Source organism: Eulemur rufifrons, chromosome 18 (genome assembly GCF_041146395.1).
Source record: "Eulemur rufifrons isolate Redbay chromosome 18, OSU_ERuf_1, whole genome shotgun sequence".
NCBI lineage: Eukaryota > Metazoa > Chordata > Mammalia > Primates > Lemuridae > Eulemur > Eulemur rufifrons.
In genome coordinates this window covers 4,585,503-4,613,226 of record NC_091000.1, presented here as the reverse complement: position 1 = coordinate 4,613,226, position 27,724 = coordinate 4,585,503, and the positions used below count along the sequence as shown (strand labels likewise).

General features: G+C 42.7%; 1 protein-coding gene across 1 annotated transcript in view; it reads right to left on the bottom strand.

The window, feature by feature from the left end:
* The window catches only part of GALNTL6 (polypeptide N-acetylgalactosaminyltransferase like 6), an 851,955-nt gene that overhangs the window by 43,796 nt on the left and 780,435 nt on the right, over positions 1-27,724 (bottom strand). Inside the window, exons 8-9 of the mRNA XM_069493359.1 lie at positions 27,503-27,610; positions 10,242-10,463 (exon numbers count right to left, since the gene is read on the bottom strand). Of these exons, the coding sequence (XP_069349460.1) occupies positions 10,242-10,463; positions 27,503-27,610 (330 nt within the window). The remainder of the gene's footprint in view (positions 1-10,241; positions 10,464-27,502; positions 27,611-27,724) is intronic.

The window sequence follows — 27,724 nt, the reverse complement described above, 5'->3', positions numbered from 1 at the left end:
GTCTTGTAAAGGCTCTTCTCCTTCTGGGGGTGAATACTTGCTGTTGGTTTCTGGGTCCTCTCCTTGGAGAGGTCGGTACTCCCCTTTGTCCTTTCTCCCCGTTCCATATCTCTGCTGGTCCCACACTGGATGTGCTGCTGTCTGGTGTTTAGGTGATACTGGCCCATGTTCTAGAGTAATTGGGGGACTCCTTGTCATCAGCTGTATCTAAGATCATATCCATGTTGCTTGGTTCTTTCTTTTGCTATCATAAATATTCTGTCTGGTCTTTATGATGAAACAAAATCATGCTGTCGCCACATTTTTAGTATCAGAAATCCCAGTATATTTTAAGTCAAGAATATTGTAGAAAACATAGATTTTTATTTCTGGCATCGTTCTCATAGCTTTTCCATTATTGTCAGTAGTATGACAGTACTTGAATGTTGAAATCTGAAACAAAACTACAGTAGTCCCCCCTTATCCTCGGGGGGGTATGTTCCAAGACCCCCAGTGGATGCATGAAACTGCAGATGGTACCAAACCCTATATACTATGGTTTTTCCTATGCGTACATACCTGTGAGAGAGTTAATTTATAACTTAGGCACAGGAAGAGATTAAAACTACATAATAAAGTAGAACAATTATAACAATATACCATAATTAAAGTCATGTGAATGTGTTCTCTCTCAGTATACTGAAATATTATGCAACTGTGGTCAACTGAAACCATGGAAAGTGAAACTGTGAATAAGGGAGGACTACTGTATTTGCTAAAACGTGCATGCAATTTTGACCAAAAAAAAAAAAAAGTAGGCAAAGAGTTTGAATGTGTGTGATTGGTTCTGGATGACTTGGATTGGAACAAGACTGGGAAAAGCAGATTTGTCCTTCCTGTACTAGAGCTTGGTCTAGGAAGTTACGTCAGCTTCTCTTTGGGATGGGCCTGGAAAATAGGTCATCTTTCCCAGAAAGTGACCAGCCGACAGGCATCCTTCAGGTTGGGCAATAAAGGCTTAACAGACAGAGCTCTGCATGTCCCTGTAAAGGGGAAAGACCTACAGCTGTGGATTAGACTAAAGCAGGATTTTGGAAATATAAGCTGGTAAAAGTTAATTTCTTTGTCTCTTAAAGTCAACAGAAGGAAATGCAATCAAATGGATCAAACAATACAAAGAGATAATTGTGAGAAAATGAAATATTTAGCTGTGGAAGGCGGGAGGGGGAGCACAGGCGTGCTTATTTTCCCACCTCCCAAACCAAAGCCGAGGGAGCTACATTTCAGGTTGCTCACAAAACCTAAGACTGACTGATGACCTTCGGGTTGCTAAAAATATCTCTCCTGTGACCTTTCGGCAGTCCGGTCGCTATACGTCTCAGAGTTTGAAGTGGTGCCTGCCAAGGCCTGCTGCCAACACAACAGCTCAATACGTTACAAGGACACTGAGAGGAAGACTGGCTCTTGTTTTTAACTATTGCTTTCCTGCAAATGATTAAAATCAAACTTCAAGCCCAACAATGCAGACTGACATCAGCCTGGGCAACTTAGAATTAACTCCCTGTCTTTAAAGATTTTATTTGAGGACCCCAGGAACGTTTCCAGTTTTTGCTGTGCTTATTGTTGTCCTCCACCAACCTGTGGATAGTTACTGGATTTTTAAGGCAGGTTGAGGGCAGTTGCCACTACAGAGACCACTTTTAGCTGTCACAGAAGCCAGCTGGTCCCTTTGTTAAAGAACGGGTGGGGTGAGGACTTCCTATGTCCATGACTGGAAAAATTTAATATAATTTTTATTATATATAATATATAATACATATATAATATAATATAAATGCTAAGTCTTTGAGGTTGTGGAAATTCTGCTATGATAGAAATTCTGCTATGATAATTGAGTGATCTCCAAATTCTATTAATTTAGTGTCATTCTTGGAATTAGAAAGGTACTGATTTTCATTGAAAATTAAATACTAAGATGAATTTATGACTAGGCTAACATACACTTAAAAATTAACTTACTCCTGTCACATGAACTCAAAAAATATATATTTATATGTGTAAACATACATGAAATATACATACATATATTTTAGGAAAAAATAGAATAAACAGAAAAGAGAGAACATTTTGTTTGGCATATTTATATATGCCACATAGGAGAAGAAAAAAAATTGCTAGCTCTGAAGCACCCTTCATTCTGTTATGACTTGGGTCGAATTGTCATCAGTGGGGCACCAAGATGTTTGATTTGCTCATCTCAGAATACGGAACGAAAATCATGTTTATTATGAGACACTTTAAGTTTGTCTTCATAGCTCTCTCTCCACTGTCTCATAAAACACACAGAAAAATCTGAAAGGGTCATGCAATTCTTTATGTGTTCTTACATTTTTCTCAACCTTGTTGTTGAGCTCCAGAGAGAGGAATTAGCGCAGTGCACCAGCATTACCTCTGACTGAGAAAATAAATGACAGTTCAAGTGAAGTTTCATACACTCAGAACCACAAATCATCTCTGATTGAGTGCTTCATTTAGAGATCTCTTTTGATGACATATAGCACTTAAATGGCCGAGACGTTCCCCTGCATAGTTGCCAGGGGAACAGCAGGACAATCTCACTTTGCAGCTTTTCCAGTTGCAAGACCGGGGAGCAGGCAAGTGGGAAAGTGCACCCCCCCCACCCCTCCTGGGAGAACGTGAGGGAGCCTGGCTCATTGCGCAGACCCAGCCTGCCTTCACACCAGCAGCACTGGAGCCTGCCTTCACACCAGCAGCACTGGCGTGGAGTTCTCTGAAGAGACAGCATCACATCCTCAGATGGTCTTTCAGATAACGCACCTCTTAGTGTCGAACTTCCTTTCATGCAAGCTGACTGGGAGAAATTTGAAAAGCCTCGTGCACTGCGAGAACATTGGAAGAGAAAGGAAGCAGGCAGGTTAAAAGAAGTCAAGAGCGGCAGCCAGAAGCAGAGGAGGAGAACTGGAATTATTCAGGGTGCCTGTCTTCGTGAATGTTCCACAATTCAGGGTGACATTAATCTTGGAGAAGGAATTTAAATAAGCAGCTGAAGTAGTTCAGTATTGACATGAATTTTTTAAATAAAGACTTAAAAAAAGTTTTGCACAATCGCAAGATGACAAACGGATGTGCCAGGATTGGCACATTGAGGACAGTAAGCAGACACTTCTTAAAAGAATTTATGGCACTGGTTGGAAAAGACACGTTCATCTATTTTACATCTTTTATTCCTTCTTACACATGATATTTAGAATTCTGCAGAACTCTCCTTTTTAGACCATAAAGGAATACTATAAATGACTTTAGCAAATTCATGAATTCTGAGGAGGAGAAGGGGAAAAATAATAGGAGATTCAGTTTCTTTCATTTAGCATCTTGACACAAAAAGAGACACTCCATATGTGAGTGGTTTAAGAATAGTTTTCCACTTTAAACCTGTTCTTACCCTATCCAGTGCAGCATCATGGAAAAGCACGTTGCTTCTGTCTGAATGGCACTAAGGCATGTTCAACTTATCACATGGCCCCAAACCCTGTGCATCGTCTCTGGGCCCCGTGGCCTCCCTGCTCTCCCAGAACACTTGTGCCAGGGGGTGGTGTGGCCTCTGGAGGGTACTTCTCCATCAGATGTGACTTTAATCTCTTCTGCCTTTTAAGTAGGAAGCTGATAGGGAGAGCTTGGAAATCGCTGGAACAGAGGCTTTTCACTTTTGGAGTTTCTCCCCCTTCCCCTTAGGATGTCAGAAGAGAATATTTTATAGCTTGTTTGACTGTTGAATGGACCATAGACCTGACAGTTCATCAGAGTCAGTTTCCTGACATTCATTACTCAAAACGCCTTCCCGGCCGAGCTTTCCAAAGAGGTGGACTTTGTATGGCCAAGAAGGGAGTGAGAGCTCAGGGGAGGCTTCAGATACGCAGGTGTGTGAGCAGAGCAGTGAATGGTGAGTGGGACAACAGGGAGCCAGGATCCCCCATTCATTCATTTGACAAATATTTATTGAGTGCCTCCGTATGCCAGACACTATTTCTTGCTTCCACAGAGTGGTAGTACCACAACAAGCCAACAAGATCCCTGTGTCATGAAGCATGCTTTCTAGCAGGGGAGAGAGATGAGAAACACAATCAATAACTCCATTACGTAGCTTGTTATATACGGATGGATGCTAAGGAGAAACATAAAGGAGGAAAGGGAGAGGGGGCATGCATGAGTGTGTGCGTGTGCGTGGGGATTGTTGCAATTTTAGATAGGATGAGCAGGGAAGGCCTTACTGAGAAGATGATTTTTTTGAGTGAGGACCTGAGGGAATAGCAAAGTTATAGGAATAGTAAGTGCAAAGGCCCTGAGGTCAGATTGCACCTGGCCTGTTTGAGGAACAGTGATGAGGCCAGGATGACTAGAAAGGAGTAAGCCAAGAGGGGAGTAGTAAGAGATGAGGTTGGAGGAGACACAACAGAGGTCAGATCATTTAGGGCCTTATAGGTAAGGACTTTGACCAGTGGTGGGGAACCTGGGGCCTTAAGTCCATGTGGCCTTCTAGGTCCTTAAGTGTGACCTTTTGACTGAATCCAAATTTTACAGAACAAATCCTTTTATTTATATTAATACATGTTTGTTCTTTTATATTTTTATTTTATTTTTTAAAATGAACATATTTAAAATACCAAAGAATAAAATAAGTTTCAACGAAATAATTCTCACAGATTGACTGGCACAATTAGAACATTAGTAGCCATAAGGGCTAAATTGACGGCTGCTATGCTCATGATTTAGTTCTAACTTCCCCTGCCTGACTGGCACCACTGCCGCATGAGGCTGGTTGGTGAGAGTTTATGAGGGTTGAGTACTCCAGTCTGTTATCAGCTTTTGACAGTGGTGCACTGTGTTTCTGTTTGAAGTGGAATTTGTGAGTAGTTGCACAGTTTGACAGTATTTTTTTAATTCTGGCTGCTTAACAGCCCATCATGTCAAAGAAGGCCAAGAAAATGCTAAAGGAAGAAAATAGATTTGTTAATGAGGATTGGGAATTGCATTATTATCTTGCTTCTGCTAAAGATAGGATGATTTGCTTGCTTTGTGATACTGCAATATCAATGTTTAAGAAATTCAGTGCTCATCAGCATTATAACACTAATAAAGACCATAAATATTTTAAATTAGAGGGAGAGGTGCAAAAGGTTGTATTGCAGAAATTAAAAGATGAAAAGCAAAAGGAAAGACAATTCTTTCAAGCTGCAATAAGACCTGGAAATAATGCCACTGGAGCAATTTATAAAGTAGCTTATATAGTTGGGAAAAAAGAGAAGCCATTCAGTGATGTAGAAATTGTGAAAGAATGCATTGTCAAAGTTGTAGGATGCTTAGACACTGATGATGTTTCACAGTACAAGCAACGGCCTCTTTTAAGGAGAAACATAACTGATCGGCAGCATGAATTAGCCTTCAATTTAACAGAACAACTTCATGCCATACTTCAAAAGGAAAATATATATTATTCAATCATTTTGGATGAATCAACTGAGACTACTGACTCAGCGCAGGTTTTATACTTCATTTGGGTCATAACAGAAGATTTTTTTTTTTGCTACGAAGAGTTACTTGCTTTGGGCACTCTTGTGAACAGAACATGGGGAATAGATATCTTCAACAACTTTGAAGATAAATGTGGTGAAGTTGGAATGAATTTGGTAAATTTAGTGAGTGTATGTACAGATGGTGCACCTTCCATGACAGGAAAACATGAAGGGTTTACTGCACAGATAAAAAAAGTATGAACAGATCCAGATGCTCTCATTTCTTTTCATTGTACCTTGCATCAGCCAAATCTCTGTGCTAAAGCTGCTACTTTAAGTGAAACTTTGCAACAAGTTATAAGTATTGTTAATTATATTCCTGCAAATGCAACATGGCATGGTCAATTTCATAACATGCTAAAGTTGAATGATGAGATATTCCTGTGGGTTTGCCATATCATTGTAAAGTGTGTTGGCTATTGCTGAGACAGGTGTTAGCCAAAATTTTATCTCTGCAGGAACAAAGTTAAATTTTATGAAGAATAGAATCAGCAACGTGAATTATTGAAAGAAGATTTCTATAGGAATGTACCATTTTTGTGTGATATCATGTCAAATCCAAACAACTTGAATATTTCTTTGCAAGGTAAAACTAAGTCTGTATATGACACATGGCAAAAATTCCAAGCATTTTGAAAAAAGCCATATTTTTCCAAAATACTTCTTCTTCAAAAGGAAGTTTTGGATGAACATTTTCCCTGGCTAGCAAAGGTTATTGATGACCAGAATGATATATGCAAATTATTTGAAGAATGTGCAGCTGTTATAGACCTATAACAGCTGGAGAATACAATGAAAGGTTCATTGACTTTGAGGACCATGACATGACACTCAAATTAGCATTTCATCCTCATCTAGTTGATATCACCAAGGCACCTAAAGAACTACAGATGGAATTGATTGAGCTCTCCGTGGATGATATGTTAAAGTCATTGTTTAATGCTAAGAAAGATCCAGTTGAAATATGGAAAAACACAGTAGACTATCCATGCCTTCAGCAACATGCCTGAAAAATGCTTTCTTGTTTTTCAGCCACTTACTGTGGCAAAGCTACATTCTCCTTTCTAACCCAAATCAAGACCCCCTTAAGATCACAAATGACTGATACCCATCTAGAGGGTCAACTGAAACTGCGGACCTCCACAATGCAACCAAATATTCACATGCTTTTCCACAAAAAGCAGACACAACAAAGCCATTAAAAGGTCAGTTAACTTTAAAATTAACAAATAGGTTTCAGTTTTTGAAATTATTAAGTACATAATAGTTAGATTTTTATAAAATAATGTACATTTTTAAGTATATCTACTTGAAGTTTCTTGAATGCAGCCTTATTTGATGACAGCTAAATTAATGTGGCCTTTCCACATGAAAAGTTTCCCCACCTCTGACTTTGACTTTTACCTGGAGAGGAATGGCAGCCCTCGAAAGTTTTGGATGGAGGAATGGTGGCCTGATCTCTCATTTTAAGAGGACTATGTTGAGGATAAACGGAGGTTGGGAAGGGCAGAAGAAGAGAGATGAGCTCAGAGATAAGTGCAGAATCCGGCTGGGTTTGTCAGGGAAGTGAGTGGCCGTTTATGGGCAGTTTATGGTCTGTAACATATCTTTTACAAGTGGAGTTCCAACTACCAGAGCCAAAAATTGCCTAAGCACTTTGTTGTTTACCCAGAATCAGGCTGGCACGGAGAGGCAGGTGGAAAACCGTTCCAAGTACAAGTGCATAAAGCGGCAAGTTGCCCTGCATCTTGGCCCAGATCTCCCATAAAGGATTCTCGTGTTTACGTTGCTGGAGCTTTGTGGTTCCTTCCAATAATTGCTTTAAAGGAACCACAGAGTCCGCATTCCACTTTTCAATTTCTTACCAAAACAGTGATAGACTTATTACATTTGTTTGGGAGCTTTGCCCATTCTAACAATTAATTTGAACTTTATAGGAGATTAAAAAGCCCTTTCAGATGCTGAATTGGATCTTGGAACAGAAAAGGGACATTAGTGAAAAAAATTGGTGAAATCTGAATAAAGTCTGTAGTTTAGTTAATAACATGTATTGATGTTAATTACTTAGCTTGATAAATATACCACAGTTAATGCAGCAAATATAAAATATTAACGTTGGAAGAGGCTGGGAGAAGGGTATATGTGAACTTTCTATACGATCTTGCAATATTTCTGTAAATTTAAAATTATCCCAAAATAAAAGGTTTATCAAAAAAGTTCTCTGAAAGGGAAAAGAAATCACATAAGTGTGAAAATTTTGAAAGATTTTTTCAGTGATTAAGTTGGCCCACAGATATATTCTGCACTTTTAGTAATTTTTTTACCTACTATTAAGAAATAGGTTATTACCCAATATACAGTTAGAAAATATAGCGTTTTTCATCATTGCATTTAGATGAAGTTGCATTTCAAATCCTTCGTTTGCCTCCTGAGTTAAATGCCCACGGGTCACTTATGCTGTCAAGGTTCTACTCTGCTTGGGAGACAGATGCTTTTCAAATCTGGAATTTACCAGACCAGACTCTTGTCTCTTACTGATTTCCTTTCTTCTTGCCTTCCTCCAGTCCGCTAGGCCTTCGTTCCTGCTCTGCACCCCATCTGCCCTGAACAAACGCAGCTGAAGGCAGTGGCCTTGGAACTACCAGATATCCCCATTTGCTTCTTTCCTGAACCTGCACTGGTTTACTGTTCTGAAGCTTTGGGGAAAGAAATTTGCCACTGTGTTAAAAAAAATCTGATCTTCTCAATGTCTGGTTGTTTCAAACAGCAATGATGACCCCAAATGTCTCCAGGGAGAAGCAAGCGTCGTGAAAGTGTGGGCCACTCGAACGTAACGATGCAAACACGCTGGCGTAGCCCACCTGGTCTGAAGACGGTTCTGGTTTTGATTATTGCCAAGAGGTTGTGTCTCTCCTAGAACCTCAGTGGAAGCTTTGAGTCTGTTTCCAGACAAGGTGCTTTATAAATATATGTTATGGTTTAGTGAGGTAATGTGGGAAAATGTGACCAATTGATGTTTGAAGTATACAGTAACCAGGTGGGAACACAAATTTATGTTTCCACATAAGGCGGAGAAAAGACGGATGAGATTTCAACCCAGCAGGGACTCACACAATGATACTGTGGGGTCTTCAGGTGTATGTCTTAGTCACCAGGGAGGACTGCACCTAAATCACCACAGAAAGATGGCAAACAGAACCCTAACCAAAAACCTCCAGGAAGGAACTCGCTGCTTTTTTTGGGTAACAAATTCCTATGCCTTCCAACACATGAGGCTAAGAAAGTTCTTACTGATGTCTGCCCACTTTAAATTTTCACTGCTATAAATGAAGCCCATGGCAGATAGCTAAAACGAATATAAGCAGACTAATATTACTCATATTCCAGGGAAGTTTTAACGAAATGTTTGAGATGCAAAGATGAAACCAATTACTAACATGGTTTGACCTAGGTAGACAATGTCAGGCCCACACGCACATGCAAAAAACACGGGAGGTGGAGTGTGTAGTGATGGCCTTGACCCTCTCCCTCATGCCTGGTGTCCCAGGTCCAGGCAGAGAACAGCATCCTCTTGGACTCTCTCAGCACAGCAAGCAGCTCACCTGTGACTTGCCGAACACATTTTCTGCAGGAAGCTTGCACGCTTCACCCAGGAAGGCAGGGATGCTGCCAGTCCCCTGGCCTCTCCTCCCACGCCCTGGGGCAACTTTTTTCAGAGCTCCCACAGCCAAGGACATTAACTAGACAACCGCATCTTTTCTCCCACATTACAAAACCAGGGACAGGGACCAAAAAGCTCCTCCAGAATGCATAACAGTCAACTCTTGGCTTCTGAAAGGCTGGAGAACCGGGAGAGTTAGTGTCCAGCCCCGCCTGCGTTTCCCCCAGAGCCTCTGCTGAAAGCAGGTTAAAGTGCCAGGATAAAGCCGCCCTATCCAACATTGTCCTTGCTTTAGCACACTCTTTTCTCCAGGGAAAAGGCGATAGTAACAGTATTGAATGGAACCGCACCTGGCACAACAGTCCTTTTCATGCCAAAAGATAGATACGTTAAGTCTGGGACCTGGAGCTCTTCAGCTCTTTCCATTTTAGATCATGAAGTAAAATCAAATAGAAGCGTTCAGAGGTGGAAAGTCTGGTGCTTATTTAAAGACCTGCAGTCTCACAGCTCTGCGCGTCATGCAAATGGGTTTCTGCCTGAGTCTGCACAGCACACCCCGGCTAGGGCAGCAGCCGAGCCCCTCACGGCCTGTACGTGCACATGTTACACAAATGGCAACAAGGCTGTGCACAGAGGACAGTGAGGGATTTTATCAGGTGGTTATCAGGGCACCCTGTTTTACACAGTAGCACGACAGATATTTTCATTCTCTATAAGCGCCTTTGATAATTTCACTAATCTCAAAAATGTTTCCCAGGTGTATTTAAAAAAACCCATTTGGGGAGACAGCAGCGGTTAAGGTTGTGGGTTGGCTATCAACACTGAGGGCTGAACGTTCATCTCTAGTAACTTCTAAAAAGAGGCTGGACGTTCATTTATCAGAGATGACTTAAATTCGCCTCGCGGGGCTGCAGGGGAAAGAGCGGAGGTGTTAGCAGTCCCTCCCGCCCTGGGGTCCGAGGGAGGAGCATGCTCGGGGGCAGGGCAGGCTTCATGCAGCCTTTCCTCACCTCCCCCCAGGCCGCAGGCGGGGGCTCCACGGGAGGGTAGTACTTGGGCACGTCCCAGGCCACCGCAGCCATGAACCACTTGAAGTCCTTGCACTTGAGCTGTTTGCGCAACTCCTTCTGGGCGGAGATGTCCCCGGTGGAGAGGTGCCTGTACTCCGGCCGGCGCTGGTAGATGTACTCAGCGAATTCGTCCATCCAGGTCTCGGCCACCCGCTTCAGGTTCTACGCAGCAGAAAAAAAATGTCATGTATTGGCTTATGCGCTCAAAGTCTGGTTTTACTCGCACCAGAAATCGAAAAAGAAAAGGAAAAGACATGGGGCAACCGCAGGCAGCTCTGGTTGGTGGCTGATTAACCATGAGAGTTTTCATCACTGCCAGGAGTGGGGGACGATTAGCCTGCGGCGCTGCACACAGTTCTGCTTCTGGCAAGTTCCATCGCCAATTTGGTAATTAATTTCTCAGCGCCAGTAAAGACTCAGCTCACGATTATCCCAACTGTCTCATCACTCTTGTTATTCCATGATTATAAATTTTTTATTTTTCACATGGAACTAAAGGTGTTGAAACCGGAGGGAGTGAAGTTCCTCTGAGGCATCAAATTGCTTAAAGCCTTTCCAGGAACAGGGATCTTGGAAAGAATGAGGACAAACAAGCTGTTATTCTTTTCTCCCTACTATATATATAGAGAGAGAACCCAGCATTATGAAAGTCAAAACCTTGTGTTCTGATACTTCACACATGCAACATGGATGCCGGTGAGAATTCAGCAGTTTACTGCGAGCTGAAGTTGGGCTGAGGGAGGCACCGGGCCAGTCTTTCTCCAGATGTTTTCCTGGGGTGAAGGGAGTAGAAGGTTGGACCCGGGGGATAAGCAGGATCCTTAGGGGTAGGAGAGTGTGTGGGTTCAGGGTAGAAGCTCAGCCCTCTGTCAATTCTGGGATTGAGCAAGTTACATATCCACACTGGTCTCAGATTCCTAACCTGGACTGGCAACAGTGACATATACCTACATCGCGGGGGTAGGTGTAGGATTAAGTAAGGCAACACCTGTAAAGTGCTTGGAAGAATACTTGGCACACAATAGGGTACTATGAACAGTAGAGCTATTATTAGCAGTCGAGAGAGTGCAGGATTAGGAATTGGAGAGCCTGGGTGTTGGGCTCAGCCACACATTAACAGAACTGTTGCTATGGCCCTTAGGGAAGGTGTTAGCTGAGATGAGAAGCTTCCAGACATGCCTTCTAGCTCTGTGGTGCTAAGCGGTAGAGAGAACAACTGCATTTGTCTAGAAGGTATCAGTTTTGATGCCTCCAGCTGTAGCACGTTTTCATAGGCTGGTGTCCCGTAGGCTCTGGTTCTTGTTTTCTGTTTAAGTTCTTTATTTTAAATCTTGATTGGTGTAAGCATTGGCCTACTCTGGTTTCTTATTTGCAGATAAAATGAGCACAATGGCCAGACATAAGAGACTAGTGGATTTGGACTCGCAGTCATTGATATCTTATTCCTAACGGAATTGTACAGTTTTCTTGTTCTGTCTCCCCACCCCCACCTCCAGTGTCTCCTGTCTCTGCCCCTCACCCTCCGTGGACGCCCTTGGTTACTTCTGGTCAATGGTGGGCACAGACAAGGGCTCAGTTAATAGAGCAAGATGCAGAAAAGAGATGGAGCCACAGGGACGGCTCTGATTACCTGTGTCCCTTCCTTTCTAAGGTGCCAGTGCACAGATAGGAGGGCAGGGGAATGACACTGAGTGCGAGAAGTGTTCCCTGAGGGATTATTATTTGCCACTCTCATGCACTCCTTCAGCACTCCTCCCCTCCTCCTCTCCTCGGACTCCAGTTTCCCCTGACAGATGATCAGAGTCAACATCGTTCTGTAATATGCTAGCCCTTGCCACGGATTCTGAATTGCCTGGTTCATTTGGGGACAGGAAAGGAAACAGATGATGTCTTGTGGCTCCTGCTCTGGGTGGTACTGTGTACCACACACACATAAAATCTCCGTGTGGGTCTGCAGTATCATCTGGCCACTTACATTGCATTTTGACAAACGTTCTATATGAAATGTGTTTTATTTTCATTTGTCCTCAGAACATTTTTTATAAGGATTGGCAAAAAGATTCAAAGATAGAATAGAAAAAATTAGTTGACAATATTAAAATGTTACTTATATTCAAATTTGATTTTAGGCTGTCGTTCCAACCTTTTTTCCCTAAACTACAATTATTAAGTAAAGTGGAAATATTTGATTTTCATCAATTTACGCCTCTCTGATAAGTGAAAATGAATAAAGTCAGGGGAATAGCAAAAGTAGAGGCCAAGAGGCAAATTACCCAGGAATAATGAGAAAGTGACTTTCTTTAGAGGAAACATGCCTTAAAAATGCTGGTTGCTTGCCAGAAAGATTTTTCATTAAGGAATCTATTTTGACTTGGATAAATAAGCACTTTTAGACTGTAAGTATCATGAAAGTAGGGATCCATTTTTTTCCTTAAAAGGTCCAGTGTCTTCTGTGGTTCCAAAAACTTCTGCTCATCTGGGCATGCTAATTATTGAATTAATAAAAGACCATATCGTGAAATGAAAGTGAACAAATTCATAGTGCGTGCATGTAGCTATTGATAAAGGCATTGAAGTAGGAACCGTTTAAAAGAGTGCTGTTGTTAAGGGGTAGATTTTTGTTGCTTTGGGTTTTTGGAACAGAAATGGGAATTATTGCAAAAGCTCAAAGAGAACTGACTAATTCAGATGCATTCAACTGGAAATGGCTCAAAGGGTCGTGATTAATGTAAGCAGTATCAATAAGTAAACGGGCAGGAGTCAGCACGTTGGTAAATTGTCACCAACCTTAGGGCAGCTGTAGTGTAGTTAACCAGGGGACTGGCAGGAAGCCCTGCAGTATCATGTTCTTTTCGAATTGAAAGACACTAAGCTGCAGGTTAGCTGGGCTGATTTCTCAAGCGCTCCAAAGGAAGCAGTGGGATCATGGACATATTCTAGGGATAATGTCAAATCATTGATTCCTTTTTTGTAGTTTCCCAGGAGACAGTAAAAGAGAAATAGCCTAATAATTTCAAAGACTGCAATAGCCAGTTTCTCTCTTGCTATGACTGTTCCATAAACATTTAAATATAAATAAAACATCCTGACCATTTTCTAATGTCCCCGATGACTCATAGACATCTTCGATTATAGATGCTCTGTTCTCTGAATGGAATTTCCTATCAGGAGGAAACTTTCTAAAGTACAATTATAGTCAAGAAATAGCCCTCACTCCTAAACCATCCACGTGGCTGCCAAATAAAATCATTCCGAGGTCATTATTCTGGAAATAACAAACACTGTGCTAATTTGTCACTGGCATCATGAATCAGGATGTAGTTTTTGGGAAAACACTGGACCCACAGCTGAGAAATACTGCACGCAGTTACGAGAAGAGTTTGGTTGGTCTTTTAGAGATTGTGGAATAAATTGATGCAGTCCAGGAAATGGTATAATCATATCCTCATTTGAGTTCATTGTGGGTATTTATATAGGAACAGATAGACACACATTCAAGTACCTGGAGGTAATGGGGCAGAGCACAGTAATATTTCTCACTCAAGCACTCATAGCTGCATAAACATGTGCAGAGCCATGAAAGAGAAGCATCCCAATAACATCTCTTCCAGAGAGGGTAAAAGAGAAAAATAATTGACCTGAGTTGTTTCATCTCTCTCTGAGATTGAATGAATGTTGGTGTGGGTGCTATAGCACCCCCAAAACATAGATATCAAGAAGAAAGGAAGAGTCAAGCATGAACACCGGGAGATCTACACACGCAACCATTTCCTCCCCACCTACCAGGAGTGACATCTCTAGAGGCTGTCTTATATACAGAGGCAGGTGTTAGCTGGGATTCCTGTTTTTTGAGATTTAAACAAAAGTGCTTTAACCTCAGTTTGCAGGTCCTTGTCCTCCTCAAGAGTCCTGTGGATCCTTGGGGTGTGTGCTCACACATTCAGCCTTCACTTCGACTTCCTGTTGGGGGACCTTTCTGCCCCGCTGCCCTGGGCTTGCTCTCTGTCCTCCGTCCTGGAGAGACTTGTGTAGGTGCGTCTCTCAAACACTTCCGGTAGGTCAGCTGGGTGTAGACTTTTATTGAGTGTTTTTGGGCAGTGGCAGAGACTTAGATGACAAAACGGCACAGATGGGTGTGCAAGATGGAGTATTTGACCACTCGGGTTCTTTCAAATCCTTTGGCTGATAAAGGGAATTTCTCTCTGGCCAAGATTTCCTCCTTCTGTCTTTTGGCTTCCTGCCATGGTGCCGCCTCCTCAGAATTCCCGCTGGGCCTCCTTTGTAGGGCTGCACGGGAATATCACCATTTCTTCCCCTTTCATGCCAAGCAATGCAGCTTTCTCATTGTCTGTCTCTGCTCTACTTGGCCAAACTCTGAGGACTGCCTTTCTTTCCATAACCAGAATGTCCCTTCCAGGCATTTTGCTAAACCTCAGTGCCTTCTCTTCTTTCTGACCCCACCCACTCTTTGAAACTCTTTTCTTATTCCTCCTAACTAGAGTTGCCTGGACTGTGTGGCACACAGTTAGGTTTGAATTTCGGATCAAAACAAATAACTTGTTAATATTAAAATTTTAATTATTTAATCACATAAAATTTAATTTAATTAAGTTTAATATTTAAAATGAAATATTTTTAATACTTGTATTAGTAATGTTTATTATATGGGACATACTTACATTAAAAAGCTTTTGTTGCTGACCTGAAATTCTAATTTAGCTGGGCATCCTGTGTTTTTACTGTCAAACCTGGCAACCCTACTCCTGATAAACATAACTTGTGTATGATCTGGGCTCCATGAATGTTTTGTAATTCACCAGTGACTGTAGGTGCAGAATCTGGCCTATCTTGATGCTATTGCCAATGCATAGCGAATGTTTGGCTTCTGTGGAAATTATTCTAGAGCGGCTTCACGCAGCTCTCTGCAGAGAAGCCTGCATCACACACAGCCGATGCAACACAAACACACAATCCTGCTGCTCTTTGGTTTCTAACAGGGGGGCCCTGCCGGCCTCTCTGTGAAGCAAGCAGGGGCAGCCACAGACCGTGGGGAACAGCAGAGCTAACTGGGGCGGCTGGCGCGGGTTCGGCGTGGCTGCGATGGACTGTTGAGGGCCTCATGCTCACCTCAGTCTGTAGGTAAGCAGGTGACGGCTTTCTGTCTCTGCACAGCTCAGCTGGGTACAGCCAGTCCCCAAGTTCAGTGCGGACAAGGGAGAGGGGAGAGAGAATCCAAATCCATTCAAGGTGGCTCCAAGAGGTTTTCGTCTGTTGGGATGTACCCAGAGTGGAAGCCATGCAGCGATTGAGAACCACAGCTACTAGAGCTGAGGAATACATTTATTTTTTGGTTTAGAAAGCAAAGGATTTCTCTGTTTTTAAAAGCTGCAGATTTTCCTACTTCTTGAATGATAAATGAAATAAAAACTTAGTTTGAGCACGCCTGCTATGTACAAGACACTGATAGCCTTCTCTATTTTTATGTCACCCTTCTGTGGTTCTTTGTGTATCACATGTTCCCCTTTTCAAGCCAAACTGATATTCATTTCTCCTTTCTCTGTGTTGCCCAAATATTTATTAACACACTTAGCACATCCAGCCTTATGATAGAGGTCTTTAGAATTCAAGTCTTGTTTTCTTTGCACTATCTGACACTAAATCTTCCTTAATTCTAATAGTCATCAGGTCTTTAAATTGACATTTTACCAGGAACATTAAATGACATTTCGAGCTCAGCTCATAAGAACAAATTTCCAGCTCTGACTGATCATCTTCATTGCACGGCATGAGGAAAATAGATAGTTCCATTTTTCCTGCTAGTTCATGAAACTGCATAAATCTGTCCACTAGTTATTTTTTTTTTTTTTTGCCAAATACATTTTAGATCCTACTGTGCAATTATCCTAAAAATACAATCCCTGTTCGGTTTCTCAGTGTAGTTTCCGGGAGTTGATTGTTTCTCCGGCCGCGAGGCTGCCCCGTGTGTGCCTTTGTGTTATTGGGGCCGCCTCACCGCGCTGGCGGCAGCGTCCAGTCCTCCCTGCGGTGGGACTGCTGTGTGCAACCACGCGGCCCCAACCCACAAGCGCTTCTGTCAACATGAAGCTGTTACATTATGGCGGGTTGAGTAATAGATTTCTCTTTCTTCAGCTATATATATATATGTATATATATATAAAATATATATATATTTTTTTTTTGGTGTTTTTGCCCCAGAAACTGGCGATAACTAGCAAAGCCAATCTCATATAGAAACAGTTTCTTATTTGTCACAGTCACTCCTACAGCAAGAAATCGTATCCCTAGCCCGTGATTTTAAAAATTCAGCTTTGATTCGAATGCATTTCTCGTCTCCTCTTTGATGCTTCCGAGTGGCTCAGCGGTCCCGCCCCAAGCCTTTTTATCGTTGATAACATGATAATGTCATCATGGGCACAGCTCAAAAGAGAAGCTCTCTAAGAGAGCCCCAACCTCTCTGCAATTATTCAGCGAGCTCCGCTTTCCTCTGATCTGAAGTCCTCTTTGAAGTCAGTGGGAAACCTTCGGTGGGAGGAGAGGACGGTGGGAGGAGAGGACGCTAATCCAGCCCAGCAAAGGGAGCGTCTCCGACAGGCAATTTCCTCTTCCTTCTTCCCCAAGGCTGAGTGAGCTGTTTGCAGGTGGTTTTCTGCTTTTGCCTGTCTTGAACAAGGGTTAGCTTTTTCTTTGATTTTATATCTCTGTTGTATTTTTGTCCAAATATTTTGGATATTTATGGTAGTGTTTATGATAGCATTTAATGTGGCCTTTAGATACAGGACAAACACAAAAACAGCTCCCCAAAAGATTGAACTTACTTAAAAAATGCTTGTAGGCCTGATTTTAAAATCAGCTTCATTGAGGAATAATTTATATACAAGAAAGTGCTCATATTTAAAGCATACAACTTGGTACATTGTGACGTATACATGTTTTAGTGAAACCATCACCACAATCAAGGTAATGAACGTGTCCATGTCCTGCAAAGGTTTCTTCACGCCTCTTTGAAATCCCTCTCCCCATCTCCTTTCTGTGGCACCGCTACCATCCCCAGGCAACCACTGGCCTACTTTTTGTCACTCTAGTTTAGCTTGTATTTTTTAGAATTTTGTATAAGTAGAATCATACAGTATGTGTTCTCTTTGTCTGGTTCTTTTTGTCTGGTTCCTCCAGAGATGCACCACGAGCCAGAGGCTGATGCTCTCGGTAGCGGGGGTGACGGCGTGGCTGCTCCTACAGCTTCACGGCAGGACACAGACGCCAGTGGAAGCAGAAGCAAAAGCTGCAGGTCGGGGGGTGCAGAGGGCACACTTCTGCCAATGGGCACACGTGCCCATGCGATGCAGCCTTTGTGGTCTCTGGAGACCCTTGGGGGACAATCCGAAGGGCTTTCTTTCTGGCATTGGTGTCTCATCTCATGCCCATCACAACTTGGGCATACAAGGAAGTATGACCTTATTTTTAGGTGATTATTATTAATTCATTTGCTGTTTTTTATAAATCACAATGAGCATTATCTAGCCATCACCCACAGAGTTCTGGGTCCTCGCAGGAACATCCACAGCAAGCTGTGTTCAGACCACATGGTGCCATGACATTTATTCCAGTAGACACTGTTCGATTCTCCATATTTTCAAAACAGCCAGGAAAAAAAAAAAAATCACTGTTTCTAATTGCTCATTGCAGGTCCTTAGATTGAAAGTTATGTCTGTTCAAATTTAAGTAATCTGTGAAATTTTATTTCTATGAACTGTTTTCAGAATTAGAACACCAAAAGCATCCACACACCACAAAGCTGTCATTTGGTTTTTGATCATTTCTCAGTTTACAAAATACCAAGTGGAACGACTTTCTCCATCTCAACTGGCACTAAAAAGCAGATACACTGTGGCTGGGACGGCAGTTGGAAATGGAATTCTTGCCATGAGCTAATAAACTATTAGAAACACGGGTGATTGGGATGGAAATGAAATAGCAGAGTCAAGCACAGTGTCGTTGTGCATTTGCACATCTCGTGGTAAGAAGCTAATTCCACCAGACGAGTCCCTCCTCTCCAGGTGCTCCTGCGGCTTCATCGTCGGACTGGGGGCCTGGAAGCAGAGTTGTAAAACGGCCAGCCCTGCTCCCCCTCGCAAGAGTTGCATTTTTGGTTATTGCATACTAAAATATTTTAATTTGATTAAATTTCAGCAATGTCATTTTGTAGCAGCAGGGACCTATATTGTCTGAGCCAGCATTCTCCTTTCTGAGGCTCTGGTGGAGTTGCGAATACGGGGAAATGTTCAGCTCCAATGGGGATAATGCTAAAAATGCAATTATAATTCCTCTAACCCACAAATACGGCTCACCACGCAGTTTGCTTCTCAAGTCCTCTGAAAAAAGAAAACCGTAGAAATGCTAAATAACAGGCCTGTAATCCTAGCACCCGGGAGGCCAAGGCGGATGTATCCTTGGAACTCAGGAATTTGAGACCAGTCTGAGCAAGATTGAGACCCCATCTCTAAAAAAATATAGAAAGAAATTAGCTGGACAACTAAAAATACATATAGAAAAAATTAGCGGGGTATGGTGGCGCATGCCCGTAGTCCCAGCTACTCAGGAGGCTGAGGCAGGAGGATCGCTTGAGCCCAGGAGTTTGAGGTTGCTGTGAGCTAGGCTGACACCACGGCACTCTAGCCCAGGCAACAGAGTGAGAGTCTGTCTCAAAAAAAAAAAAAAAAAAAAGGAAATGCTAAATAACAACATATAATGCTATAATGCCAAGGTGCTCTAGGTAAGAGAAAGAGAAACCAAAAAGCCTGGGAAATGTACCGTAGGAAATAAAAGATAAATCCCGTTTTAATTTCATTAAGGATGACAGAGTAAAAGTAAAGATTAATCATGACAGCCAATTATCATGTAAATACTTAGGACCACCATTTAAATATGATATTCACTCTATAAAACATTCCAATAGGTGTAAACAAAAAGCAATGTAAAATGTTGGTCCTCATATGATAGCCCAAGAAATGCTGAATATTGTCCCCATAGGTTGGGGACTACCTGACTCCATTATAAGCTCATTTTGCACATTAGAAAGCATCAGATAATTGATTCACAAGTCAGAGCTGAGCTGAAACTTGGGAACGCACCAAGGAATACTTGAAACCACTGAATTGAGCAAAATGTCTTAATTTGGGGAAGCACATAGCATCTGTGGGAGCTTTTGAGGAAAAATATATGTAAAGCAAATAAATAGGAAGAAACCAAACTAAAAGATAGTTTTGTGGGAAATTGCTGAGTTTTAAAATAATGCTGTCTTCACCTCCCATGTTCTTTTCGTGATACTTCCAAATGGCAGGAGGCTGCACCTGTCAGGGAGTTGCTACACAACTTTCTTTTTCAGTGTCTGTTTGGCATGAAAATTCTATGCTTTAACTCCATATTATTCAAAAAATTTAAAGGCAATATGTGATTCTATTGTTTATTAAACAAAATATATGGGTACGTAAAAAATTGACACCACTGGGTTAGGAATTAAGGGAGGAGAGAAGGGCCAAGCCGTGGAGAGTGGATTTGGGTCTCACGTTTTCCCGTTTCCTCTCAGCAGGTCCTTGGCGGACACAAGAGTTTCACTTGGCCTCATCTTCCCCGTATGCAACACGAGCGGGAAACGCCGGGTGTCGTAAAAGGCGACGTGGTTAACGTGTGGGCATGAGTGCTGTGTCAGCGTTGCCCACCAGCAACTCGTCTGGGTGCAGGGGCGAGTCCTGAGGAGAGGTGACGCTCCATTACTTTCAAAGCGATGGCTTCATCTGACTGGCAAGGCCCCACGCTGTCGGTTCAGGACACGTGGCATGCTGTATGAATTGCTGCCCGGCACACAGGAGGCACCTATTAAATATTTAGTGATAGAATTTCTCCAGCCCGAGCCTTTTGGAGGCTAGAGAGGACATCTATCTTCACAGCATGCAATAAACGCATCATAGCTCGATGATTTACTGAATCATTATTGTCACATAATAAATTTATGATTGATTTTTAGGGGGAATATCGTGGAGAATAGTGAAATATTATTTAAGGCAGATATCTGAATTTCTTAAGGAAAAAGCCCCATCTAAACAAACAGTATTATATTTTAGACTGTGGCCAAAAGGAGAGAGAAGCAAACACATGATTGATGTGTGTGAATCATCTTTAGTTCTTGTCACAAGGATTAGACAACCTTGTTGCCCTTTTGTGTTTTTTATATATATAATTTATTTTTGAGATAGAGTCTCCCTCTGTCACTCCCAGCTAGAGTGCAGTGGTATCATCATAGCTCACAGCAACCTCAAACTCCTGGGCTCCAGTGATCCTCCTGTCTCAGCCTCCCGAGTAGCTGGGACTACAGGCCTGTGACACCATAGCTGGCTAATTTTTTCTATTTTTAGTAGAGATGGGTCTTGCTCTTGTTCAGGCTGGTCTCGAACTCCTGACCTCAAGCAATCCTCCCACCTTGGCCTCCCAGAGTGCTAGGATTACAGGTGTGAGCCACTGTGCCCAGCCTGCCCTTTGTTGTATTGTAAGGAAGAATTAGAGGTAGTTATTGTTTTCAGAGGAATTGCCTCTGCACAAAAGCCCCAGCCATTTATGCGGGCTGAATCTTTGGGGAAGAATTCATCCTTTCCTGATTTTCGAGAGGAAGCCTGTGTTAGGCCACCATGTCCCTGAACTCATGGATAGTTTCAAATAAAGCACCTGAACCCTATGGTTTTAAGAGCAGTGGAAAGAAGTGCTGACTGCTGTGGCTGTCGGAGGTTGTCATGCTACAGCTCCAATCGTGGGCCGCTTTACGAGAGTAACTGATTTACAGTCATCAGGGGACAAAGGTCAATTTGTGGGACTGGAGATTTCCCATTCATCACCATACTTTATAGCATTGTTGGTGATTTTATTTTCGGATCTCAAACTATCATTTTGGGCTTATGAATGCTTTTCCTCGACTGATACATTTTTCTGACATACACAAGGGTGCGCTGTACATGTCAGACATAGTGCTCTTCCGTTTCAGCTATTTTAGAAGGGGACAGCCGAGTGAGACCACGGTCCGCAAGGAAGAAGCATTCGTGCAACAACTTGGGGGAGCATCTGGCTTCTGCATGGAAGCATTTCTCCTCCTCCTCCTCCTCCTCCTCCTCCCTTTATATCTCTACTCATCTCTCCACCCTCATCAGTTTGGAAAGTCTGAGATGAGCAATGGAGTCAGCAGAGCTGGATGTCACCGGGGAGATGGCCCCGGAATAAAGGCATTGTGGGAAGTATATTAAGAAGTCGTTTCGCAGTTGACAGAGGCAACACAACCAGACTCAGGTTTAGCCCTGTGCCCACGAAATACAATAACCACAGGAAATCTTCAAAGGTCATTGCATTCGGCTAAGAAACCCTAAGTGAATATATAAAGTCAAGAACATTTGTAACTTGTATGAAGATTAGTGTAGTCTATAGGATCATTAAATATAATCTGTTAATACCACTGTGTATGTAAAATAATGTTATATGCTCTTCAGTAGTCCCTAACTTTTTTGGCACCAGGAATGGGTTTCACGGAAGACAATTTTTCCACGGACGGGAGTGTTGGAGAATGGTTTCAGGATACTTCAAGCACATTACATTTATTGTGCAGTGAAACCTCTCTGCTAATGATAATCTGTATTTGCAGCTGCTCCCCAGCACTAGCATCACCGCCTCGGCTCCACCTCAGATATCAGGCATTAGATTCTCCTAAGGAGAGCACAACCTAGATCCCTCGCATGCGCAGTTTACAGTAGGGTCCGCACTCCTATGAGAATCTAATGCCGCCGCTGATCTCACAGGAGGCAAAATTTATGCGGTGATGCGAGCAATGGGGAGCAGCTGTGTATACAGATGAAGCTTCCCTCCCTCGCCTGCTGCTCACCTCCTGCTGTGTGGCCCTGTTCCTAACAGGCCACTGACTGGTACCGTGGGGTTGGGGACCGCAGCTCTATATGACATATACTTCCTCTTCAGTTAAATGCTAATCCCAATTATGACATGATAATCTATACAAAAACAGTTTATATACAAGTAAGCTATATGAGATGTATCTCATTCCATATGAGTTTGGTTAGTTTCATCTAACCCTTTTCTCACCCTCAGGACGTGCCGGCCCTGCTGTACACAGATGGCCGGACTGCGTGTGCTCTGCCTCAGTGCCACAGCCAGGGCCATTAGTTAAGAGAGGTTAAGATTTGTGCTTGGCTTGTTCATCACCTAAACTTCCAGGGCGTCTTGCAGGGACTGGCACAGTAAGTATTTTTTTTTTTTTCAGAAATGAAAATTTATTGCTAAAGATAATCTGGCAAAGATTTTTGTGGGCTCTCAGAATTCTGGGTGGGAAGTCTGTGCGTGTCTCCCCAGATCTGGCTCTGCCTGAGTCCACGAAAAGGCTGTCACTTAGAATGCGCCTTTCCTAAAACCACCCTCGGCTTCCCCTTTCCTCTCGCTCACTTCCCTGCTTTTGCACTGACGCCGCTTTACCTCCGACACCAACACGGAAGCCGCCTGCCTTGTGAGCTCCGCCTCCTCGCACAGGGTACAGATCAATAAAAATAATTCATGACGTTCTCTTTACAAACGCTTCTTGCATTCAAAACGTTACTTCCTTTAGTCTTTTCCCCTTTAATGTTTACTTACTGGCTGGTCTTTCCATTTTACCTCTTCTATTGTTACCCTGCACTTCGTGTTCCCAACCCCACAGTCTCTGAGAACAAGGTCCAGCCGTGGCCCTCAGCCGAGGGTCCCCCGGGGCTGCCTTTGGGACACAGGTGGGTCTGACTCCGCAGGTGCTCGCACCCCGCATCCTGCTTGGTCTTTGCTCGCGCTGGTGCCAGCTGCTCCTGTTTGTCCCAAGCCTTCTGGAAGGGGCAGTGTGGTCAGGAGAGTGGACCTTGGGCAGAGAGACCTCGGCTCATAATCCCACCTCTACCCACTCACCGTTTAACCTCTGGCCCTTCCCTGTGAGTTAACATTTTCAAGAACTGGGGAATTGCCTGCACAATTTGACTTTTATGGGATTTGACTTCTTTAGTTTCAGCTCTTACCTTGGAACTTGGAAAAATCTAAATTCTCCCATGCTCTTGAATAGTTGGTATGAAATCCGAGACGAAATTTTAGAATAAAAAAAAATTATTGAGGCTATGTCAAAGGTGAAACGCGGAAGTCCACAGTCCCCTGATTGGCATTCTCTGGTGTCCCTTACAGACTTGGCCTAAGGGTTGGCTCTAACCTCGTCTCCGACTGGCACTAGGGGGCGCTGTGTGCAGGTCCCGGACCGCGGCTCGAGGTCCGCGGCGTGGCGACCCTCCTGGAGAAGCGCGCGTGGGTCAAGTTGCTCCCATGAGGACTACTGTGTGCTGCGACCGGCTGGCACGTTTGGTCATGGGCGACTGCTCTGCACGTCTGGCAGGTCCCTGCTATTAGAGCCACCTGTCTCAGGCCCAGTGGCTTTGATGGCCCCCCCCCACACGGGCATTTATAGAGGAGTCTGAATTTTTCCCCCAAGGCGCCAGTAATGACTGCTCCGTTGGCAGAGTACTTGGCTCTGAACGAAGGATCTTCTTCGAGACCTTCCACTCATTTGCCACTCAGCCACCCTGGCTGTGCAAAGCACCACTCAGTGGACCTTCACTGAGGAGCTGCCCACTCTTCCATGATGAAGGACAATCAGTGCTGTCCCGAGGAAGGGATAATTGTCACCACAGCCCTGGTGTCTTTGTGGTCTCCCTACAGCTCTAGAGATGAGCATCCCGACCCTCAGGGCCTTGCTGCGCCCCAGTGTGCTGACATTAGGCCCCCAGCCGACTCAGTAAAAATATCTAGGTTTATCAAAGACAAGTGAATACTCCGATTCCTAGATGAAGCTGGATTGTAAGTCACTGTGTCCCAGAGCTTTGCATTTTGTGGGAAATGATCCAGTGATGCTAATTGTTGCTTTTGCCAAGTAAGTGCGTTAGCAAAAATTTACTATTATGTCTCTTGTCATATGAAAAGAAAAAAAGCCTATAATTGCTATGCAAAGAGAGGTATTAAATTGAACAGATTTAGCCTTGTGATTAGTATTTTTCTCAGTGCACTGAGGCTGGGTGAAGACTTGGCCAGAAATTGGCTCTGGTCACTTGTCCCGGGTTTGGGAATCACTGTTCTATGAAACTTGTAATTTAATTGAGGTGTCCTTGTGGGTCCTCTTTCAAGTGGTTTCATTTGAGAGGACCGAAGAAGGTCACAGCTGTGGTACCAACTCCCCCCCTCTTCTTTTTGATGCATTTGAACAATTACTCATTGTGTTGTCTTGTCCTCTAATGGTTTCATATGCGGCTATCTTGTCTCTTCCAACCAGATTGGAATGCTAGGCAAGCATATATTATAGAAGGTACTGAATAATTATTTGAATTTATTTCTATAATATGCACTGGTATGCTGTTCAGTGTACCGCAGGCTGTTTACACACACGTGTGTGTGTGTGTGTGTGTATTTTGGAAGTTTGTTGGAATCATCAATTTACATAGGTATATAAATGAAAGGTGCACACTTTTGAAGAAGTAGGCAAGTTTTGTAGAGTAAGAAAACAAGCCTTTGGGGTCAGGGTTCCACCTTCATCTCCATTTGCTAATAAGGCTGAAAGATTAAAATACCACGTGAGTAGATGTGGCCCTGCAGTTGAAGCATCTTTAAAGTCTCTCATCATTTTGGATGATTTAGTAATAATGTAGGGTGTAGCAAAGCAGTTGAGCTGCTCCCACAAAATATCAGAATTGTTTTTCATTTTAATATACTTTTTTTTACTTAAAAAATCATAAAACAGTCCTCAGAGTGACAGTTGAGCTTCAATATTTATGACTTTCTGATTGCTCTAGCAGTTGAGGAAAAAAAATAAATAAAAATGAGCCCTCAAGTAAGATCTGAGTGGAAAAGATTAAAATTCAGAATTATGGAGTTTTTTCATTCGAATGAATGCTCACTTTCCCCTGGAAGTTTTATGTGCCAGGCCTAGTTTCCCTGTATTTGACAGTCCTTGAAAAAGTACTTAATTTCTTTCTTGAAAATACATGAGCAGTTTTATTTTTTGGAAACAAACCCGTTTAGATCAGCACAACTTTCCCCACCAGCTTTTACGCCCTCCGCTGACTATAGACCCAGCACACGCACGTCTTGCGAGTCCAGGGCTCATTTCAGGGCACAAAGGGGAGGCGTGTGAGTGAGGGGAAGGGGAGAAATGACAGAGCATCGTTATCTTTAGGATATTTTGAACTGCTACACTGCTATGATTTATGGTGTCTACCTGGCTGATTTGTGATATGTGGCAAAATTGTTCAATCATTTACCTTCCTGTGAATTCTTGTTCTTTTCTGATTCATTTGTATTAAGTCTTACGACTACATTAAACCATATCTCCTTACCCAAGATGCAGCTCTTTAATTATGTTAAGATTTTGTGATTGGTTTCTTTTCTTCAAATAGTGTATTTCTACATTTATTTAGGGGAGTACATTATTAATGATGAATTAATTTTGGGGGGAGGGAGGAATAATAGGACTACAGGTTGAGCATCTCTAATCTGAAAATCCAAAATCTGAAATGCTCCAAAAGCCAAAACTTTCTGAGCACTTGACAGGATGCCACAAGTGGAAAATTCCACACGTAAGTACTTAAGGAAAACTTTGTTTCATGCACAAAATTTTCAAAAATGTATTAAAAATTACATTTAGGATATGTGTATAAAGTGTATATGATGTTTAGACTTGGGTCCCAGCCCCAAGATATCTCATTATATTTATGCATAGATTCCAAAATCTGAAAAAATCAGAAATCCGAAACACTGCTGGTCCCAAGCATTTTGGAAAAGGGATATTCAGCCTGCATTTCCCTTCAAGGTGTTTGTGATGTAACAACATTACTGTGAACTCTAACTGCTGTTTGAGATTATGAATGTGACTTGAGAAAAATGGGTACTGTTGACAACTAATCTCAGAAAGGGCATGAGGAAGAATGACCTCTCCCTAAGAAGATTCAGTATTAATGAAAATTTTACTATATTTCATTAAAGTGTTTACGTTTTGGTAACAACTTAAACCCATAGTACTTTCTGTTCTTATTTTTCCTGATTAATTAAGATTTCAACAGATATCTGAGTGCCACCGAGCCCTGTTTTAGGTGCTGGGAGGATAGCAGCAAATGACACAGACAGAGAGCTGTGCCCTTGTGTTACTGACACTCTACTGGATCCTGATGGATTAGTTTATTCATTGTTTTACAAAAGCTTGTCACCTAAGCTTACTGAGCTTTATATGAAAGACTCAGATAGTTATATATTGCAGCCCTCCTAGTAAAAGGACCAAAATGAAGAGTTCAGGATTAGATTCCCAGGAGAGCACTGTGCAAGGAGATATGGTCAAAATACCCTTTTTTCTAGATTTGGCGTCTGAGCGGAAAAGGAAACTGACTCGGCCATGAAGCAAGTAACGGAACATGGAAAACAGAAGCTGTCAGGACTGTTTGGAGAAGGTATTGTGACTATGTCCTCCTGGACATGTATGAAAACATTCTAAAAGGCAGAAGAGAAAAGCATCCTTGCACTTGGTCTGTGAGAAAGGTTTTATTCAAAAGAATATGGGGAAAAAATATTAGACTTGGCCAATTTTAGAATTTTGAGGATGAGTAAAATTTTAGGCAGAGCAGGCCCTGGTTACAAATGAGCAGAGTTCAGGCACCCATCTCCTCCCATCTCCCCTCACCTCTTTCTGCGTCTGACTTATCACATATCCTGTTGCATTCCGTGTGGGGAGAAAGGAACTGGTCCCCCATTTTGTAGACTTTCTCTGCTATTTATCATTCCCATGAGCATAACAAGTTACCTTGCTAAACCTCCATTTTCTCATCTACAAAATAAAGGGTACCAACCTCAGAAGGTAATGGTGAAGATTAAATATAAGCATGTGAAAATGCTTTGAAACAATTCCTAACAAGAATGGCCATAATAGTTAATACTTCCTTAAGCAATGGAAATCAAACTGAAACACAGGAGCTCTCTGTACATTAAAGGGTGTCTGTGAGACTGTGCCTTGGATCACACCGTGTGTGAGGCTGACTAGTCAGCCTGCACAAAGTCACCCCGAGCCCAATCTGATCTGATCCCGAGTCACTCACTCTTGCCAGGCTGGTCCCGGATGGAACTTTGTATGGGACGTACTTTCTGTAGATATGACCAACTCTCGAACACGGAACGTCAAACATTTCTCCTCCACACATCCAAACCTAAAGGAGGAAAGCATAACAAAAGAGAACAGTGAATTTCACACAATAAAGCAAGTAGAGCCCCTCAGAAGGCAGGAGGATTGCTTGAGCCCAGGAGTTCGATTCCAGTCTGGG